The sequence below is a fragment of the Saccopteryx leptura genome, chromosome 13 (genome assembly GCF_036850995.1).
Source record: "Saccopteryx leptura isolate mSacLep1 chromosome 13, mSacLep1_pri_phased_curated, whole genome shotgun sequence".
Taxonomy (NCBI): domain Eukaryota; kingdom Metazoa; phylum Chordata; class Mammalia; order Chiroptera; family Emballonuridae; genus Saccopteryx; species Saccopteryx leptura.
In genome coordinates, this window is record NC_089515.1 from 23,767,112 (window position 1) to 23,787,451 (window position 20,340).

Consider the following 20,340-nt stretch of genomic DNA (forward strand, 5'->3'; position numbering starts at 1 on the left):
GGAGGGCATGCCGGCTCCCTGCGAGGCCACAGCGGTTTCCTGACGACTCGGGGTGATGTCACAGAGGAAGGAGCAGGGGGACCAAGGCCATCCTCATATATGGACAGGAAGTGCCTCGAGTCATCAGAGACTGTTCCAGCCCTTTTGTATTTGCACAAACTGACATCTGTGCTTGCTGACCCATCTGTAATGATCAGGAGGACCTGCTGGAGGAAGTGGCACTTCCACTGAGCTTTCCTGGGGAAAGGAAGGGAGGGCAGAGACCCAGAGTCTGTCTGCAGCACAGCTCAGGATAACACCGCAGGTCTGACCAACCCCCAGGACCATGGTGGCCCTGAGCCTGGTGGCCATACTCAGGGCTTTTGTGCATTCATTCAGCAAACACCGACTGTGCCCAGCCCTGTGTGAGGCCTGGGGAGATGTCATAGTGCCTGCCTCATGGAACCTAGAGTGGAGGGGAAGAAATGACGAATTCATAATACCAAAGGCAAAAGCTACCACGGGAGGGGACAGGGCGCTGCTCTAGGCTGGGTTTGGGGGTGGGGTATTGGGAAGTGGCCGTAGGCTGGGAGCTGAAAAGGGGAAGGAAAGAAAGTCGAAGGGGCACAGAGCCCAGGACAGCATCAACCCAGCATCACTGTCCCCAGAATTGACAAAAACTGCTGACACCGCCTTTCTGGAGATGGTGAAGCCTGCCCTGGTGAAGCAGGCAGTCCTCGGGCTGCAGACCCAGGAAACAGGTCAGCTCTGGACGTGGTGGGGACACATTAGAATCAGAAAGCACTGTGCCTGCCTGACCTGTGGGCACAGATACTGCTGTGTGTCAGAGCCAGTTTCCCTCTTCCTGGAAGCTGTGTTCACTCACAGCAGATTAAAAGCTGTGACCTCCCTAAGAATGTGTCGAGAACTGGGTGGTGCAGCTTTGATATTTCTGGCCCTGACCCTGCCTTCCTCTTACCTTTCTCTTCCCCACCTATTCCTAATTTAGCTTATCTGTCTGGATTTTACAGGTGTCCTTATCAGACACAAGGTGGTAAATGATTTGAATGCTAGGGCAGCTTGGGCTCAGATCCTGTCCCTGTCACTCACAAGCTGTGTTACTTTGGGCAACTTACATGCCCTCTCTGATCCTCCATTTCTGTCCTGTGAAATGCTACATTGGAGTATTGTGAGGATAAAATGAGCTGATGTGTCAGGGCTTAGTTTGGTACCTTTATAATATAAATCCTTGAAAAATGTACCCTTCTTGTCAGTGATATATTAGTAATAATAATGACAACAGCAATAACAATAGTAGCCATATAACACCCTTTGGGTAAGAGGGGATTACTCAGGGGGGAGGGGCTTCGCAGTGGTGACTCCCACCAAGGCCTGACCCACGGGCTGTCCCCTCCCCATTTCCCACCATGCTCTGGGGTTCGAGAGTTACACCTGCTCCAGGGCCTCAGGGGACTTCTCCGTGGCAGAAGCTCAGCTCTCATCACATAGTGGAAGATGGAAGTGGTGGCCCTGGGTAGCCCGCTGGGATCTGGAACAGGAGCCCCGGTGAACAGCGACCTGACTGGGTTAGAGCCAGGCTGACTTGGAGGGGACAGAGCAGGCCTAGTGCTGACAGTGAGGCTGGCTTACCTCTGCTACCTCTGTAATTTTCTAAATAAACGTTCTCTTACAAATTTGAAAAAAAATTAATAAAATTTAAAAATAGTAGATAACAGCATAGGGAATCAAGTCAGTAAAATTATAGTGACTATGCATGGTACCAGGTGGGTACTGGAAGTATCGGGGGACACGACACTTTGTGAAGGGTATGATTGTCTAACCACTGTGCCGTAAGCAGGGAGCGCTTGGGCCAGCCTCCCGGCCTCCCAGCCCCTGCTTGAAGTTCAGCCAGGGCTGGGGGGTGAGGGGCCGTGGCCAGCGAGCAGCCTGGAGGTCTGCTCGGCAGTGGGGCCTGGTATCTGTTTGTTATGCACACGGTCTGTTGGTCAAATAAGTTTGTAAATATGATATATAGGTTTGCTCGCTTGTAGTTTGCATTGGGTGTGGGGGCCAGCTGTAAGCAGGCAGGGCCGTTATAGCCTAAGGCTTAGTTTTAAGAACAGCAGAGGCACTTCCCACTCTAAGTGACTTTGTATCAGACTTCCTTGTTTGTATATTGGATTAAAGGTTTTGATTTCTACACTATAAAAATGGGGCAGACTGGGAGCTTACTCTCTCTCTCTGTTCCTGAGATTAGCATTAGAGGAAAGAGGAAAGAAAGGAGAGCAGAGAAAGGCCTCGTGGAGGAGGCCAGGAGAAGCAGCCAAGATGGCGGAGTGCGGAAGGAGAAGCCAGTTTGTGCAGAGTTTGTGCAGAGAGAAGGAGATGGGAAACAGAGGTGAATAAGGCTGGTGAGCTAGAAACCTTTGATTCTAGGAAACTCGGATAAGTCAGTGGCTTTGGGAGCCCTGCATGGAAAGGGAAGTGTTTTCCCACTGTGTGTATTTCTTGCCCGCCGGGTGCAAGCTAGGATTAAAGATGATGGCCCACCAGTTCTTGGCTCCGTTGTTTCATTACCATCTGTCCGAATCAAATGCGAACCTGCATAGGCCAGGCGGCTGTGATGGTGGCCGTGGCTACTGGCTTTACACGGTCTCATAGCCATTCCTGCCCTTGCACCTTTGCTCACATTACCCCTTCCACTTCAACCCTCCTTCCTGCCTCTGCTGTTCCTAAATAGTCACCTTTCAAGGGTAGCTGCAGCGCCCCTCTTCTAGGCAGCCCTCCCAGACCACTTTGAACTCCCTTTCCTGGCTGTCCCTGTACAACATCCGCTTTTGACGGGCCTCTGAGGCACCTAATTGCAGGATGATTTCCATGGTTTCTTTTCCTTGGGGGGGTTATCTTGTCCCTCCAGCTAGTCGCGTGCTCTGCGAGGGTAAAACTGGGCTTTCCCTCCCTCTCCTGCTCAGACTCAAGGCTGGGTCTACAGTAGCCCCTCTGCTAAGACATCGGTTGGTGGGTGGGCGGACATGGACTTGGAGAGAGACAGGGACACGGAAGACCCTTTTTGTCCTCCTCTCCAGGGACTTCAGAGTTGAACCTTATCACTGCATATTGTCACTGCCCCTCCTGTGGTTGCACAGACCTGGCATGCAGTCCCCAGCACTCCCGGGAGCCCCGTGGCCGGGAGCAGCCTGCAGAGTAGTGAGCAGGAGTGGTGTAGCCCGTGGGGAGCTCACCCTACTCCATGGCCAGTGAGCCAGACGGCTTCCTTTCCCACCTGGAAAACCAGCTTTGTGCCCCCCCCCCCCCCCGCCATCGGGGTGGGACTCCTTAGAGTGCACACAGGTGGGAACCCAGGCCCGTTTGTTTCTATGGTGCCAGGTGGCCGCGCTGGGCCACAGAGCCAGTCTTGCAAAGTCCAAAACCAGCGCAGCTGTCTGCACTTCCTACATGGTGGCAACCGTCCACGCTGCGAGTCTAGCCCCACAAGAGCCCAGGCTGCTGTCTAGGGGCTCCCTTCAAGTGCCAGATGTGGTTCTGAGAGCTTTGTACATTGTCATAGGTAACCCTCCCCACAACAAAGGTAGGAACTGTGTTTATGCCCTTTGACAACCGAAGGTCCGGAGAGGTTAAGTGACTTGCCTGTGTCATGAAGTAGTAAGTGGCTGAAGCACTCACCGGACTCCACCCACATTCTTAACCTCCTGCTCCGAGGCCTGGGCCTGGTGGAGCTGTCCCCAGGCTAGAGACACACTCGGGACATTTGCCCAGAACCCTGAGGCAAGTCAGAGGAGATAGACAGATATATAGTGCTTTGTTTTTTTGCTGTGGATGGAGCAATGGCAGAGGCCGTCTGGGATGTTTGGGAAACAAGCCCAGTGCCTGGGGTCTGCAGGGCCATAGCAGTGGCCTCTCTGGACACAGCCTAGGGGTACACGAAACCCCTTCCCTCCCCAGGAATTCCGCTTTTTCACCCCGGGCGGGAATTCCAGCCTCTCTGGACTGTCCACACGGCCACAATGAGGCCCATTCTTAGAACCCTGGAAAACACAGCCCCTGAGGAGAAAGGATGAATTCTTGTTGGACACAAGGGCCTTCAGTGCCACAGTGTAGATCAGGGCGCAAATGGGGGCAAAGCACAGCATTCATGCCCCCTCCATCTGTCTTCCCTGGAGGTCGCTGGCTGCTCGAGAGCATTCTGGCAAAGGCTCTCAACAGCCAGAACAAACCCCAGCTCGGGGCTCTGTGGGGGGGAACCCCCACATTCTCCAGACCTAGGCTGGCCTGAGCCCCTGTGCCCAGACCCTCCTCGCCCGCTTTGGGACCAGCACGCTCTGTCTCGCTGGGTCGGTTTCAGAGAACCAACTGCCCATGAGGATACACAGGGTAGCCTCATTTTGGAAGGGAAAAAACTGACGTTCTGAGAATTTGTCAGTGTTTTTAAAACTTCTTCCACCACAGTAAGAAATTTCAAATCACAACCCAATACAGCTAGACAGATAAGACAAGCAGGTAGATAGACATCTGAAGCAAGTTTCACAAAACAATATTTAACCTTACTAGGGGTGACTTGACTACTCAGTCTCTTCTTGTTTAAATGCTTGTTGGGACACAGTTGATTTCAGAACTCACTGATGGGTGATGGGCTGTCGTTTGGAAAACACGAGTCTGAAGCCGACTGCTCAGGTCCACCAGCCACGGAGGGGCAGAGCCAGGCCCAGAACCTGGGGCTGGTGACATCACTGCCAGACTTGTCACAACCTCTCTCCCACTCCACCCCCTACCTACCTACCTACCTACCTCGCCTTCTAACAAAAATCTCCCTTCAGTGCACCCAGACATTGCTTCCTGATTCTGAGACCTGCTGGATTTCACCGCCAGACATCACAGTCCCTCTTCTCTTCCCTTCCATCCTGGCTTTTCCCTGGCTGTTCCTCTACTTGCTCACCCTCTGGGTAGGGCTGCTTGTTCCTGCTTCTAGAGCTTGACCCCCTGCCCTCTCCCCCCGATCCTCCACAGCCGAGGTCCCGGTTCCCTCCGGCAGGAAGCTGCCTTGGGTGACCTGCTGCCCAGCATCGTTCGGTGCTCTTGGGGCTGTAACCATCCCTGTGCCTCCTGGAATATCTCGGAATGTAAGATTTCCCATTGTGCTAGGCGACTTCGTTCCTTCAACTTCCCCCCAAACTTGCAGGCCAGGTCCTCCATTCCTCCTGCGCCTGCTCAGGCCTTCTTGAGCTGGCATACAGCAGGAGCGGAGAAAGTGCTTATTAGCTGAGAACAGCAGTCACAATCATCATGACATACCTCAAGGGCTCCATGTCACTTCCAGGGCCAGGGTTGCATAACAGCTTCCCCAGCCCCCATATTCTAGGCACCACCCATGTCCCGAAGACCACGAGGCTCTCAAGGTCACCCAGAGCCATCTGGCAAACTGGCCAGCTTCTCCAGCAGTTCTCAGCGGCAGCAGACCCTGCAGACAGGTGTCCTGGGCCGAGCAGCCAATGTCAGCCAGCAGACAGCGGGTGAGAACATCAGGCTGGAAGTTTGTGCATGCGTGTCCTCCCCTGCCAGGACACTCGCTGGCGGGAGCAGGAGTGAGAGGGGGTGGCAGGTGTGGAGGGAAAGGCCCTGTAGCGCTCACAATTCCACCTGGCAGGACTCAGAGCCTCCCACAGAACTGGCCCAGGCCGACGGGGCTCCCTTTCTGCCTCCTCCCTCGCCTCAGTGGCTCTTCCTGGCGCTGCCTCTCATTCCGGGAACGCTGCCCCTGCCCCGCAAGATGGTTGCCTCCTTTCCCCAGCAGCAGTCTGCTCCCGCCGGATACGGTGTCCTCTCCCTGCAGCCTGATTCCTGGTGGGCCTCAGCGTGGGGAGCACGCAAGGATAGGACTGTCAGTGTAGCTTCCTGAGCCTGGGCAAGCCACATACGCCCTCAGGACCACAGTCTCCTCATCCAGAATATGGATTACCACCACCTCTGCCTGCTTCAGAGCACTGAGGTCAGGTGCCTGCTGGGAGCTGTCAAGGGAGGGCAGAGCGTGGGGAGCGTGTGCGGAAACGGTGGCTAACACGCACAAATTGCTAAGTGCCTTTCCCATTCCCTCTTTCTAGCCTCTCCCCCTTTGCTTTCTCCAAGGCCAGCAGCTCCTTCACCAGGATGTCTGTGGCAGGGACACAGCCCGTCTCACCAAGAGACATGAAAGGGCTGAAGAAATAAAAGAAAAGCTGACTTTTCTGGGTGCCATTAGCATGAGAACCCCGGGCCCTTCGCATCTCTTAGTTAGGGGCTCTGAGAGTTGGCCGCTCTGTGGGAGGCCGGTTCCAGTCTGTAAGTCTAGAGCAGGTCAGCGGCACCCTGAAAGGACGAGTGTTGCCAGAGGAGCCAGGATCAAACATTCTGTGTGTAGAAACAGGCTTTTCCCGGGTGGACAAGACTCGATAGAGACCCAGGTTGTGTCGGTGTTTGTGAAAGCCCAAAACTTGGAAAATGAGGCTGGAATTGCCCCCATCGGGCACTGTGCTGCCAGCATCATGGTGAGGTCCTTAAGAAGAAGCCACATCCCTTTGTTTTAGGGGGCTCTGCAGGCCTTTGCCATTTGGGTAGCAACTAAGGCAGGCCAGGTCCAGGTATGAAAGAATAATAACAAAGACAAGTTACACACATCTTCTTCAGTGCCGGGCCCTCTGCGAGCCGCTTTATGTATGTATGTATACCATACATTTCTTCTCCCCCAAACCCTGAGGGGTTGGCATTGTCATTATCTTCATTCTACAGAGAAATAGAGGCTCGAGGTGAAGCAAGGAGCTCAGGGTGACTATCCAGCAAGCAAATAGCAGAAAAGGGGGGTCTGTCTGCTTCCTGAACCTGCCCTGTGAACCTCGTCCTGAACCTCATCCAGTGAGGATGGGCCAAGAGATGAACTATTTGTATCACGTGGGGTGGATGGGGCCTCAGCAGTCCTTGTTCAAATGGGGGAGGGGTGGAGCTGGGTAGGTGGAAGTTCTCCCATGGTTTCCAGCCCGGCCAGACCAGTGGACTGCAGGGTAACCAGCGGTCCCAGTTTGTCTGTGACTTTCCCAGCTTGAGTTCTGAAAGTCCCATGTCCTGGTTTGCCTGGGATGGTTGGTCACTGTATCCATGGTCTTCGTCACCTCTGGACCAGTTGGAGAGAAAGCCAAGCGGCCTGATGTGAGGACACAGTGAGGACACAGCCCGGGAGGCCTTTTCAATTACATTAGCTTCTGGCGGCACTAGAGGGAGTCGCTGGCTCTCGCCTCCCTCCCTCCCCTCCCTCCCTCCTTCCTTCCCTTCCCTTCCCTCCCTTCTCTCCCTGCTCCTTCCTGTGGCTCCCTGGGAGATAGTGATTCAGCAGCAGGTCGGAAGCAGGCTAGACTGTGACCTACCCGAAGTGAAATCACTCACCGGTGGGTGGGGCTGTCAGCACCAGCTCAGGGCAAGAACCAGAGCAAGGCAGGGAGGTGAGGGCAGTCTTGACTTATTTGGGACCTGGACCCCAACAGAGGGCTTGCAGTCTTGCAGGAGGTAGGCATGCCAGAGACAGGGAGCCCTGCCCCCCCCCCCTGCCGCCTGTGATACGTGGGGAGTCCCAGTCACTGGATACCTAAGCTGCTTCTCAGCACATTCAGCAGCTAAAAATACAAAGGGGCTTGCTCAGAGGTGCTCTCCCGTAAACTGCTAAGGGGCTGGAGGCCAGATCCCGTGAAGGACGGGTTCCCGCGCCTGCCTGCGTTCCCTCCATTCGTGTGGCTCTGCTGCCCGCCCCGCCTCCAGGATTCCGCCTCCACCCTGTTCACTCTGTGTGCTTCTCAGGCCCAGGGCCTTGCGTCGTCCTCCCTCCCCTGCACCCAGTGCTCCAGGGGGTGGCAGGATTTGGGGATTTGCCTTGAGCCCCCCTGAGTAAGGCTTAGGTTCTCAGTGTCCAAGCCCAGCCTCGCCTACTCCCTGGAAGACCTTGAACAAGTTGTCTAGTTTGTCTATGTTTTGCTTTTCTCACCTGCAAAATGAGGGACCACACCACCTGCAGAGGTCTGGGAGTCTTTGGTGGGAAGGGCTCCACTCAGGCTGAAGTGCAGGCCAGCCAGAGGATGCACCACAAAGCTGATTTGACACTGCAAGCACAGTGTTCTGACCAAGCAGAACCGTTTCCAAGCGGCGGCTGAGTCTGATGGAAACTAGGGTGCAAGGCCTGGCGCGCCCCTGGCCACCACTCCTGCCTACATGTCAGGGTGGTAGCAAAGGGGGCAGCAGCTGTGCTGGCTCCCAGGTTCTCAGCCAACACTGGCCCCGCCTCGTAAGCTTGCTTGTTGGAGATGCAGACAGGTTGGGGTGGGAGCCCACATCCGAATTTGTAACCGGCTCGCCAGAGGATCCCGTTGTGAATGACCAGGTTGGGAATCACTGACCTGGCCCTGGCACAGAGGAAGCACTCAGCTTCTGGGAATTATGTCCCTCTCCCATTCCGGAGCCTCGGTGTACTCCTTTGTCACAGGAGAATGACCCGTGTGCGTCCCCCTCCCCCAGGGCTGTTGACAAGCTCCAAGAGAATCCTGGGCAGCCTGCAGCTGCACAAACAGGGAGAAGGTGGCCATCACTGTGAGGAAGGTACCCCCTGGCTGGACTACTGGCAGCCAGGGAGTGGTCAGTGGGCCATTGTAATCCCAGGCCCAGAGGGCTTCCCCTGCAGGACCAGTGGGAAAACGGAGAGGGGGTGCAGGGAGGGGCAGCTCCTCATCACCGTGCATTCTCTGCCCTTCCCTGGGCCTCACTCCGCAAAACAGCCTGAGAAATGAATTCCCCCTTGGGAGCGGCAAGTCTGCTGGGCAGGACATAGCCACCATTCCATGCTCTCCTCTTCCTCAGTGGGAATTCTCCACTGAGCTTCAAGGGGCACAGCCAGGCCCTCGTGGACAGTCTACCTGTCTGCCTTCCGCCCCAAGGACATGAAACTGCCAGGCTGAGGAAGGGGCACATGGGAACTCATTTTCTTAATCCTTGGGAGACAACAGATTCAACAGATCCCTCTCCACCCCGTCCACCCTGCGTCTTCATTTCTGCAGGTGGGCTCGTGAACCGCTGCCCTTGCCCAGGTTGGGTGACCTTGGGCTGAACCTCTGTTTCCTCATCTGTGAAAGGGAGCGATAGGACCTTCCTGTGGGATGTGAGGATGGAAAGAAGCATGGAATTAGAAGGGGGTTCTCAAACAGGGGAGCGGGCCTCGGTTCCAGCATTCCGACTCACTGAGTCTGAACCCAACTTTAGGAAACGTACAACTCGAGGAGCGGGGGAGCCCCTCGCCCTTCGCTGTGCGGGCCAGTTACCTCGGAACTTACCAAGCGTCCCCAAAGCCCAGGCTACCCTACCCCCAGATTTCCGGAATTGGAATCTCGGAGAGCCTCCCTGAGGTCGACACCTTCCTTGTAAACCTGCTGTCCCTTTTTACTGAGTCCTCTCTTTCCAGCAGGCCGACCTAGCTGGCCAGTTGGCTTTGACCAAAGCCCGAAATGGGCATTTTTATTTTTTCCCAGGGGAAATCAAAGGCATTTCCTCTGGTCTCCAGATATATCCCTACCCAGCTCCTGAGCACTTCACAGAACCTCCAGCAGCACTGTCTGGGCTCTTAGTCTTCCCTGAGGGTTATGAATGGAAGGAGTGGTGGCAGGGGCCAATGGCTGGTGAGCACAGGAGGGCACCTGGAGGCAGGAGTTGGGAAACAGCCTGATCCTGAGGCTGGGTTAATTAATTCCTAGCAGGGAGCGTGGGTCTAGCGCAGGGGCAGACTTTATTCAAAGGATCACACAAATATATAATTATTTGGAGGCCAATTTGAAGAGAGGAAAATGTGGAGGAAGATAGGTTAAGGAGGGAACATTTTAGTAGTGACTTAAAAGTTGAATGGGCATGAGCTGGCAATGCCAAGAATTGGGAGTGGAAGGCCTGCCGGGGTGAGGAGCAGGCCTGGGTCCTAGCAACCACCTTCGTCCAGAGCCTCAGTTTCCCTATTTACGCAGTGCGTGGGAACCTACCTTGTCCCCCTACCGAGGAGGAGGGAAGGTGCCTAGGGAAGGGAAGAGCGGCCCATGGAGCCCCTCCTGTAGGGCTGGTCCAGGGCGGGGCTGGGCGGGGTTCGAGGACGGGCGGGCGGGGCGTGGGGGAGGAGCGGGATGGAGGAGTCGTGCCGAGGCCGGACTGGCTGGGGACCCACGGGCGGGCGCAGCGCGCAGTGCGTGCGGCTGCGGAGCGCGCGACTCGCCAGCCGCGGGGATCACATGAGCAGCGGTGCTGGTGCCGGGACCCACCGCAGCTCGCTCGTGGGCGCCCTGCAGCCGCAGCCACGCAGCCTCGCGCCCGCGTCCAGCGCTAACCATGTCTATCTGTTGTTGCTTCTTTTTCAGGGACTATGGCAGTTCCAAGAGGAAATCAGGTAAGGGAGCCTCCGGGCGTTTTTCCCTCCATCCTCCCCTCCCACTTCGTGCATGCACCTCTCTGATCCTGCGGAGGACTATCTTGGGGGTTGGGGGTCCCTGCCGGTCTGCCCTGTGTGTCCTGTGCGGTTGGGGTACTCCCTTCATGCCCCTAAGATCTCTTGTACTTGCGCTTTCTCTGACCATTGAGTCCCCCGGCTGTCCCTTGTGGAAATGGGGGGTGGGTGCATGCGGAGTGCAGGGGTGTCTCTCAAAGGGCATAAGCCCCCACAACATTGGCAGCCAGTCCTTTCCCTCGTCCCCTGGCTGCAGTGCCCACTGCTGGGCCGGCTGTGACTTTTCCTTGGCTCCTCCTTTCAGTGGTGCGGTGGTGTTGGAAAGGTTAGGACGCAGGGTGTTCCCCGTGGGAACGTGACATGCAGGACTGGAAAGGGGGGTCGTACTTGAGTGACTGAGTTTTTAATGGGTGCAGAGCAGACTTCCCCTCCTCCTCCAACTCTGAGTGTTCTTGCTGCGGTTGTGGAAGCTCTGCGTGGTGGCAGCAGGAACATGAATGGGAGGGGGCACACCAGCTCTGGCCTTGGCCTGACGGGTGCCAGGGCTCACGCGCAGAATGAGAAGTGGCTGGAAAAGGGAGAGAGGAGGAGCTAGCCCCCTGTCCACTGGGGTCAGAGAAGGGTTCTCTCCGGGTGGGGCAGGCTGGGCTAGGCAAATGCCTGAATGTGGGTGGGGTGCAGTTGATTGGGGAGGGTGGTCCCTAGGAGTTAGGGCTCTGTGTGTACGGATGGGGGTGGGGTGGGGACTGGAGTGATCAGTGTTGGCACGTGTGTCGCCTGTATTTATGGGGGTGGTGAGTTAGGGGGTGAGCAGCCATCTGGCCCTTGTGGATGTGGGAAGTGTGTATAAACACGTGGCTCACATTAATGGCTCTTGTGGGGAGGTGTCTGTGTCCAAGTGCCTTGGCCTGTGGATCAGTAGAGGCATGTGTGCCTGTGTGTGATGGGTGGGATGTGAATTGGGGGTGTGGGGGGGGAGAGATTGCATAATGTGTGTTTCTGAAAATGGGTTCCTATGCTTAATGTGTACAAGTGTTGGCCTGTGTGTTCATTAGGGTGTGGAAAGTTGTGTCCTGGTTGATGTATTAGGCATGTGTGTATGTGGAGCTGAGGGGGTCTATACAGTTGTGTGCTATGAGGCTGTTCCCCTTGTTTGGGTGCACAGATGTTGGGTCTGTGTGCCAGTGTGTTGTGGGTTGGAGTCTGTGTTCATGTGTGTGTGTCCCTGTTTGGGGTATGTGTGGCTGTGGGATAAGATGTGTGTGCACATCAGAGACTGGCTCCAGGGAACCTGAGGGGTCGTGTGGTCCAGCCCTTGATCAGCTGGGCGTGGGGTGTCCCAGGTATGCCCCCCCTCTGGGACAGAAGGCCTTTCCTCGGTGACCAGGAAGGTGAGCTGCCTTATAACCCGAGGACTTGCAGCACCACCTCAGCTGTCCTTTGCTGTCAGAGCCCCAGGGGGAGAACTGGGAAGGAGCTACGAACCTGAGACTGTGCTCTGTCGCAGCCCCACCCCCAAGAGACTTGCCCTGGGCCTCAGAGGTGTAGTGTGTGGTTGAGCCTGAGCTTAGATTCTGGCTGTGTGTGACCTCTGGCAAGTTCCCTAACCTCTGCTTTACTGTCCTCATTTTCTTTAAAGCAAAGATGGTGACTATCTCACATGTAGCACATAATAACTACTCTAGAAGTGTTAGTTTATCTTCATGATTACTTTCTGAAGCCAAGAGACCTTGGGTGACTCCCTTCTCAGCTCTGAGCCTCATTTTCCCTCTGTAAGATCCAAGGGCTGGACCGCATGACCCCTCAGGTTCCCCGGAGCCAGTCTCTGAGTCTCTGAAGCTCAGGTTCTGTTCTGCAGCTTAAGCGATGTAGGGCCGCACCCCGGGCAAACCTCCCCCAGTTTCTCTGCTTTCCACCCTCAGGCCCGGAAAGTATGGATGGAGGAGTTTGATTTACACTGGTGTGCTTATGATAATGGCCACTTAGTGTCGTGGTTGAAAGTGCCAGCCTGGGAGCCAGACAGCAGTTTAGACCTGGTTCTTCTCCTCTGAGACCCTCTCCGTGCCTGTTTTCTTGTCTGTAAATTGGGGATAATATTCACACACATTGTAATGATTAATATTATGTGTCAACCTGGCTGGGTCGTGGTGCTCAGCTATTTGGTCAAACATTATTCTGAATGTTTGTGTGAAGGTGACTTTTGAATGAGATTAACTTATTTTTTTATTTTTGAGAGAGGAAGGGAGAGAGAGACACAGAAACACCCATCTGTTTCTATATGTGCCCTGACTGGGGATTGAACCAGCAACCTTGCGTATCGGATTGATGCTCTAACCCAGTGGCCCCCAACCCCTGGGCCGCGGACCGGTACCGGTCTGTGGGCCATTTGGTACTGGTCCGCAGAGAAAGAATAAATAACTTACATTATTTCTGTTTTATTTATATTTTAAGTCTGAATGATGTTCTATTTTTTAAAAATGATCAGATTTCCTCTGTTACATCCATCTAAGACTCACTCTTGATGCTTGTCTCGGTCACGTGATACATTTATCCGTCCCACCCTAAAGGCCAGTCCATGAAAATATTTTCTGACATTAAACTGGTCTGTGGCCCAAAAAAGGTTGGGGACCACTGCTCTAACCAATTGAGTTATCCAGCCAAGGCTGAATGAGATTACCTTTTAAATCAGTGGATTTTTGAGTTAAGCAGATTACCTTCTATAATGTGGGTGGGCCTTATCTGATCAGTTGAAGGCCTTAATAGAACAAGGACTGACCTCCCCTGAGCAAAAATGTAATTCTGCCAGCAGACTGCCTTTGGGCTTGAACTCTTCCTTTGGACTTCCAACTCTCCCCTGAGTCTTTAGCCCGTCAGCCTACCATATCAGAGTTTGGCTCACCATACCTCTGTGATAGATGATAGATAGATAGATAGATAGTTCTTTGGAGAACCTTAATACAGACCTCATATGGTTATAACGAAGATTCGATAAACATATATATAAACATGCTTAGAACACTGCCTATAACCTGTAAAGCTCTCTCAAAGTGCCAGATAGCTACTATTACTATTTAATGAGCATTTACTATGCGCTGGCAACTTTACATATGGTTCTCCATTTGCTGCTCAGAGCCACCTTGCATTGTGGGTAGGATTCCCATTTTACAGATGAGAAACTAAGTTTTTGAGAGGAGTGGCTACCCAAAGTCTGAGCTTAGATTCTGTGAGGATTTGAGTCCCAGTTTAGGGTTTTACCTTGCTCAGTTACGAAGCTCACAAAGTTTCCCAGGGTCACTCCAGCCAGGGACATTTTTTTTTTTTTTTTTTTTTCTGAAGCTGGAAACGGGGAGAGACAGTCAGACAGACTCCCGCATGTGCCCGACCGGGATCCACCCGGCACGCCCACCAAGGGGCGAAGCTCTGCCCACCAGGGGGCAATGCTCTGCCCCTCCGGGCCTCGCTCTGCCGCGACCAGAGCCACTCCAGCGCCTGGGGCAGAGGCCAAGGAGCCATCCCCAGCGCCCAGGCCATCCTTGCTCCAATGGAGCCCTGGCTGCGGGAGGGGAAGAGAGAGACAGAGAGGAAGGGGGGGTGGAGAAGCAAATGGGCCGAACCCGGCTTCCCCCGCACGCCAGGCTGACGCTCCACCGCTGAACCAACCGGCCAGGGCCAGAGCCAGGGACATTTGCACGAAGGAATGGATGCTGTTCCCTGGTCATTCCTTTTTTTTAAAATTTTTTTATCATAGGCACGTAGGACGTGCCCCCACTAATCAGGTAGTCTGCCATGGCCTGCGCACGGCAAGTCCCGAGTCTCGGAGGACCACGCCGCAGAGGCCTCCTGGTCATTACTTTTCACGTTTTAGTCCCCAAAGCCCCAGCTCCCCCTGGGAAGATCTCTGGAAAGGATCTCTTATTGAGCAGAGCCAAGACTTGAAGCCAGGCCTGGGGAGAGAGTTCTCAGGCCGCACACAGCCTTAAGGCGGAGGCAGGACCAGTGACCTTGAAAACAGCCTCAAATTTCTGCTCCTTCCTACACCTTCCCCCTTCCTCCATCCACCCTGTTGCTTAAGCCCAACATCCCGAAGTCACCCTTCACTCCTCCCTTTCTCTCACCTGCCAACCTGACCTCCAGACCCCTGCGGTTCTCCCGCCTCCAACCCTCCCCCCTTGGAAAGCCCCCTCGTCTCCCCAGCTCCCTCCGTGGCCCCTCCTCCCACCCTTGCCCTTCCATGTTCTTATCTGCACCACAGCTCAAGTGAGCGCTTTGAGACCTGTATCCAGTAAAGTGCTTTTCGCTTAAATTTCCCCAAAAGCCTTTGCGTCCCAACCAAAATAAACTCTATCCCAGCCTACGAGTCCTGTGTGCTTTGCTCCCCACCTGCCTCTGTCCTGGGCTCCTACCCTCTCCTGCTCCCGTCACCCCGTTCCCATTCCAGCACTTTCTGCTCATCCATACCTTAAGCACATCCAGTTTGTTCTCTCCACATGGCGTTGGCACTTGCTGTTCCCTCCGTCTGGAATGCTGTTCCCACATGACTGGCTTCTTGTTAGGATTTCTCCTTAATCATCACCTCAGAGAAGCTGCCCCATTCCCTACTGTGCAGCTGCCCCCTCAACTCACCCTGCTTCCTCTCTGCACACCGCTGGTCACTCTCTGGTTATCTCTTGGGTTTTCTTTATTATCTGTGTCCCGGCACAGGAGCGAAGACCTTGCCACAGGCCTCGCACCAGTAGCAGCCCCATCCGCACCCACCCCTGCTCCCCACCCTGTGCTTGTTGAATGGGTGGGTGGATGGAAGGCTGCATGCACATGCGTATGTAAGTGAACACTCAGGTCAGGAAGGGGAGGTCACTGCAGCCTCCAATCGGGGATGTTATCTGGGAAGAGGATGATTTTTCTTGTTGGGGACAGTGAGCAAAGAGCTTTGGTAATCAAGAGACTACTTGCACAAAGGTGGGACAGTAGGACTGAGCGTGGCTTGTTTGGAGACCAGAAACTTCAGCTGATGATCTTATTGAGCACCGGCTGTATGCCAGGCACTGGGTCAGGGACATTGTCACAGGAATGAGTCTCTCTGCCTTTGAGGAGTTTGCAGTCTGCTATGGGTTGTGAGGGGTTGAACTGTATTTGCAAGAGTGTATGTTAGACAGGGAGTGATGTGGTTACCGGAGGAGAGCAGTCCAAGCCAAGGGCATAGTGTATGCAAAGGCCCTGGGGTGGGAGCATGCTGGCCTGCTTGAAACAAGGGCAGGGAGGCTTGTGGTTGGGGTAGGAGGCAGGGGAGGGCAAGGTGGTAGGAGGTGAGAACAGAGAGGAATCTGGGGGTGGAGGTAGCAGCACAGACCATTGTAGGACTTTGTGGGTCATTTTTAAGTATTTAGACTTTCACTGTGAGATGAAAAGGCACTAAAGGGCCGTGAAGCGAGGGGGACATGATGTGACAGCCCTTAGCATTCTCCTGACTGGTGAATGGAAAGCTGCGTCACGAGGAGGCAGGTGAGGGACAACTCCAGCAGCAGCAGAGGGGCTGGCTTTTGGTGGCTGGGTATGGCCTGGCAGGGGAGTTGATCTGGGCGCTGGGGAGAGTCAGGGCGCCTGGGCCTCCATTCTTAGTCCCTCGTGTCGCTGGTCAGTGACCTTGGGCAGACCCCTTCACCTGAGCTCTGTTACCTCACCTGTCTGTTGTGTTGGTCAGGGTTCAACTAGAGAAACGGAATCAGTGGGAGCTATCGATGAGAGATTATTTGCAAGGGTTTGGCTTACACGACTGTGGGGGCTGGCAAGGCAAGTCTGAAATTCAAGGGCAGTCTGGGCTTGTGGTCCACAGGCCATAGTTGCCTCTCAGGGAAGCCTCAGCTCTGCCCTTGAGGCCGTTCAGCTTATTGATTCAAACCCCCCAGCCCCTCCCAATATCTATATAATGTCACTGAAAATATCAGTAAATGAATTATGGACTTTATCACATCTGCAAAATACTTTCCCCAGCAGCTCCTGGGTTAGTGAGTGTGTGGTCGAATATCTGGCGACTCTAGCTGAGACAGATTGACAGATAAAACTGTCACACCTGTATAATGAAGTAGGTATCAGAGCAGCTACTTGCAGGAAGGTACAGAGGGTTCAGGAGGTGCTGCTACCGAGGACTTTGTGCCTGGCAGTAGGAGGCGCCTGTTGCTGTTAGCTGTGATTGGCTTTCCAAAGTGAGCTCTGCTCCGCAGACCTGGGAAGAGGGAAGGGTGCTCTTGGTTCTAGGAAGCTGCGTGCTCCAGAGCCCATGGCTGGGGAGTTCTGAGTTGGCGCCACTAGGGAGCGCAGGAGGCCACAGAGCCTGTGGAATCAACTTGGCTCTGGGATTGGCTGAGGGGCTGCTGCTCCATCCCACCCAGGAGTTCTGTGAAGCTGCTGCTGGCTGCCGCTGGTTTAAATGCAAATAAGGTTGCTCAAGAGTGTTGAAAGTTTGTTCTTTTGGGCACGTGTTGATGTTCCTCCTGAAATCCTGTTTACTTTATACTTTTTTTTTTCTCTTTTTCTTTTTACAGAGACAGAATCAGAGACAGGGATAGATAGGAACAGACAGGAACAGAAAGAGATGAGAAGCATCAATCATTAGTTTTTCATTGAGACACCTTAGTTGTTCATTGATTGCTTTCTCATATGTGCCTTGACCGTGGGCCTTCAGCAGACCGAGTAACCCCTTGCTCGAGCCAGCGACCTTGAGTCCAAGCTGGTGACCTTTGCTCAAACTAGATGAGCCCGCGCTCAAGCTGGTGACCTCGGGGTCTCGAACCTGGGTCCTCCGCATCCCAGTCTGACACTCTATCCACTGCGCCACCGCCTGGTCAGGCCTTTATACTTTTCCTTGGAAAAATTGGTGAGCTCAGTCCAGCTTCCATTTTAGTGATCATAAATCCTGCATTATTATTGTTGGACAGAGTTAATGAGATCAGTGTTACTGTAGTTATAATCAAGGAGAAGCAGGTTTTGCTTAGAGGTGAGAGTTTAGGTTTTGGCATCAGACGGACAGGGTTTGAACCCCTTCTTTGCCATGTATCTGCCCTGTAACTAGCAACTTCCTTAACCCCTGACCTTCATGCTCCCATATGGAAAATGGGGGTAAAAGTTGTGCCCACATTGATTAAATGTAAGGATTGAATTAGCAGAGGGCCTGACACATAGCAAGCTCCAAATCATAGTAGTTGCCATTGTTATTTTAATTACTGCTGGATTCTGAAAGGAGGGGAGAATTTGACCTTCTAAAAAAAGACCCACTTGATAAAGCATTCATTTCCATTCTGTGTGCCCTGAGCCTGGACCCGGCCTCAGAGAAAATGGGACGTAGACTCAGCCATTGCAGAATATTCTGTATAATTAAGAACACAGACCCCGGAGCCAGAATGCCTAGTTTCGTGCCCCAGCTCTGCTAGCTGTGTGATCTTGGGCAAGTCCTTAGCTTGCCTGTGCCTCAGTCTTCTCAGCTGTGAAATAGGGTAGTGATAACACTTCATCAGGTTGTTTGAGGGCTTGCATATGAGTTAATAGATAGGAAGTGTTAACTGCAGCATTGTGCCTGGTGGGCTAAACAGTCACTAAGGGTTAAGCGACTTTTATTATGATGGTGCGGTAAATACTCACTAAGGGTTAAGTGACTTTTATTATGAATAGGAGGCAGCACCTGAAGGTATCCAGTTCTCAACCACAAGAGACCACTGGCCGAGGCACTTGACTTCCTCCACGAGTGACTCCCTGGTCAGACGGGGGAAGGCGGAGTGTGCACCCTCTCATAATGGCCAGTCAGCCTCAACCACCCAGGCAGGTGATCTTGTCCCCCATTTTATAGACCAGGAAAGGTAGGCTAAAGAACTTACCCAAGATTCACCTGGCTGGGTAGGCATAGGATTCGAATCTGGTCCTTCTGCTCCAAAGCTCTTTCTGCGGAAGTCTGTTCTTTCCTGAGCCAAGACCTATAGGATTAAGAGATGAGCAGTACTTGGGCCCTGAAGACCTCTAGCAGGCAGTTCCTGGTGGGGTGGGGTGGGGGCTGCCCCAAGAAGAGACCCTGAGGTTTTATTTATTTATTTAAAAAAAATTTTTAGTGTTTATTTTATTGATTTTTAGAGAGAGAGGAAAGGAGAGAGACAGAAACGACAGAAACATTGATCTGTTCCCGCACGAGCCCTGACCGGGGATCGAACTGACAACCTCTGTGCTTCAGCATGATGCTCTAGCCAACCAAGCTATCTGGTCAGGGTGCCCCTGAGGTTTTAGAAAGAACCCCTTACTCATGTGTGATTCCTAAAAACCTGCGAAGGGTCCCTTTGTAGAGTATGACTCATATGCCCTTAATTTCTCTTTGTATGAATTTGATTCCTAATGAAGTGGATTTTCTTAAAGCAAAACCCACTCATAGGTATTGTCTACTATAGAAGGTTATTAGTCTGCCTCCTCCTACCTGGCCAAGTAGATCAGTTGTTTAGAGCGTCATCCTGATGTGCCCAGTTAGGGCACATACAAGAATCAACCAATGAGTGCATAACTAAGTGGAACAACACTCCCTTCCTCCCTCCCTCCCTCCCTCCCTCCCTCCCTCCCTCCCTCCCTCCCTCCCTCCCTCCCTCTTTTCTCTTTAAAATCAATAATTAAAAAAAACAAACACCTTATTTAAAATATTAATGAAGGCCTGACCTGTGGTGGCGCAGTGGGATAAAGCGTCGACCTGGAACACTGAGGTCGCCGGTTCAAAACCTTGGGCTTGCCTGGTCAAGGCACATATGGGAGTTGATGCTTCCTGCTCCTCCCCCTTCTCTCTCTCTCTCTCTCTGTCTCTCTCTCTCACTCCTCTCTCTCTAAAAAATCAATAAATAAAATATTTTAAAATATTAATGAAGCAACTAAGAGAGGGGCTGCTGCCTGCCTAAGGTGAGGGGAGGGCAGAGCATGAGTCCTGCTGTCACACTCCCACGGCCCTGGGACAAGGCGAAGGTGTGAGCAAGGCCATCGGTAGAGAGAGCAGCTCTGTAAGACCTCCAGCACCTCATCTTCCCCGAAGCTGATGCCCAGGAAGACACAGCAGAACCAGCTGTCATGGCCCCTGGCCTGCTGCTCACCAGCCAGAGGGAGACGGACAGAGACAAAGCAGACGGCAGCAGCCTTCACTCCTCTCCAGACTGCAAGGGTCCCCGAGGCTTCATTCCTCTTAAGTGGTTGCTAGTCCCTGGCCCCTTGGAGAGCGCAGCTCAGCTGAGACAGCAGGGCATTCTCAGGTTCGTTAACAATGAATACAAGACCAGGTGGCTGTGATCCACCAGCTGTGGGAGTCACATCAGTGGGGGCTGGCCAAGGCGCAAGAGGCAGAAGAGGTGTCCTGGAGGACAGGAGAGACTCAGATGAGCAGAGGGGGTGGGCAGGTCCCTGGCTGGCGGATGAGCAGGGACATGGAGGCTGGATTGAGCCTGAGACCTTGAGGGAAGGAGAGCTGTCCAGCCTGGCAGGAGAGAAGGGTGAGGGAGTGGGAGGTGGGAGATGAGCCCGGAAAGGAAGTTGTGGACAGTATGAGCAAGACTTTTCAAAACAATATCCAAGGCTTTCTTGTCTGCCTGGGCCAGAGCCACTCATCCGCAGTGAGGAAGGCCCAGGTTGCTCTGCAAACATGGCCAGGATATCGCTGGCACGGTCCAACGATTGGTTCCAAAAGCGGATGTGTCTCATGAAGGCATTGCCTCTGGCACATCTCTCCCGGGCTGATGTTTTAAAACAATATTTAATTTTCATGGCTCCAGGTCCTCAGCCTGATGTCACCCTGGATTCAAAGCCAACTAATTGGCAATGAAAGGAGGCTGATTGATTAGGCAGCACCACGG

At 53.6% G+C, this 20,340-nt stretch overlaps 1 protein-coding gene across 5 annotated transcripts in view; it reads left to right on the forward strand.

Annotated features, from left to right (window-relative positions):
- Positions 1–20,340, forward strand: part of SH3PXD2A (SH3 and PX domains 2A) — a 241,501-nt gene that overhangs the window by 148,534 nt on the left and 72,627 nt on the right. For all 5 annotated transcript variants that reach the window (XM_066354520.1, XM_066354521.1, XM_066354525.1 and 2 more), the window contains one exon: positions 10,398–10,426. In XM_066354520.1, the coding sequence (XP_066210617.1) occupies positions 10,398–10,426 (29 nt within the window). The remainder of the gene's footprint in view (positions 1–10,397; positions 10,427–20,340) is intronic.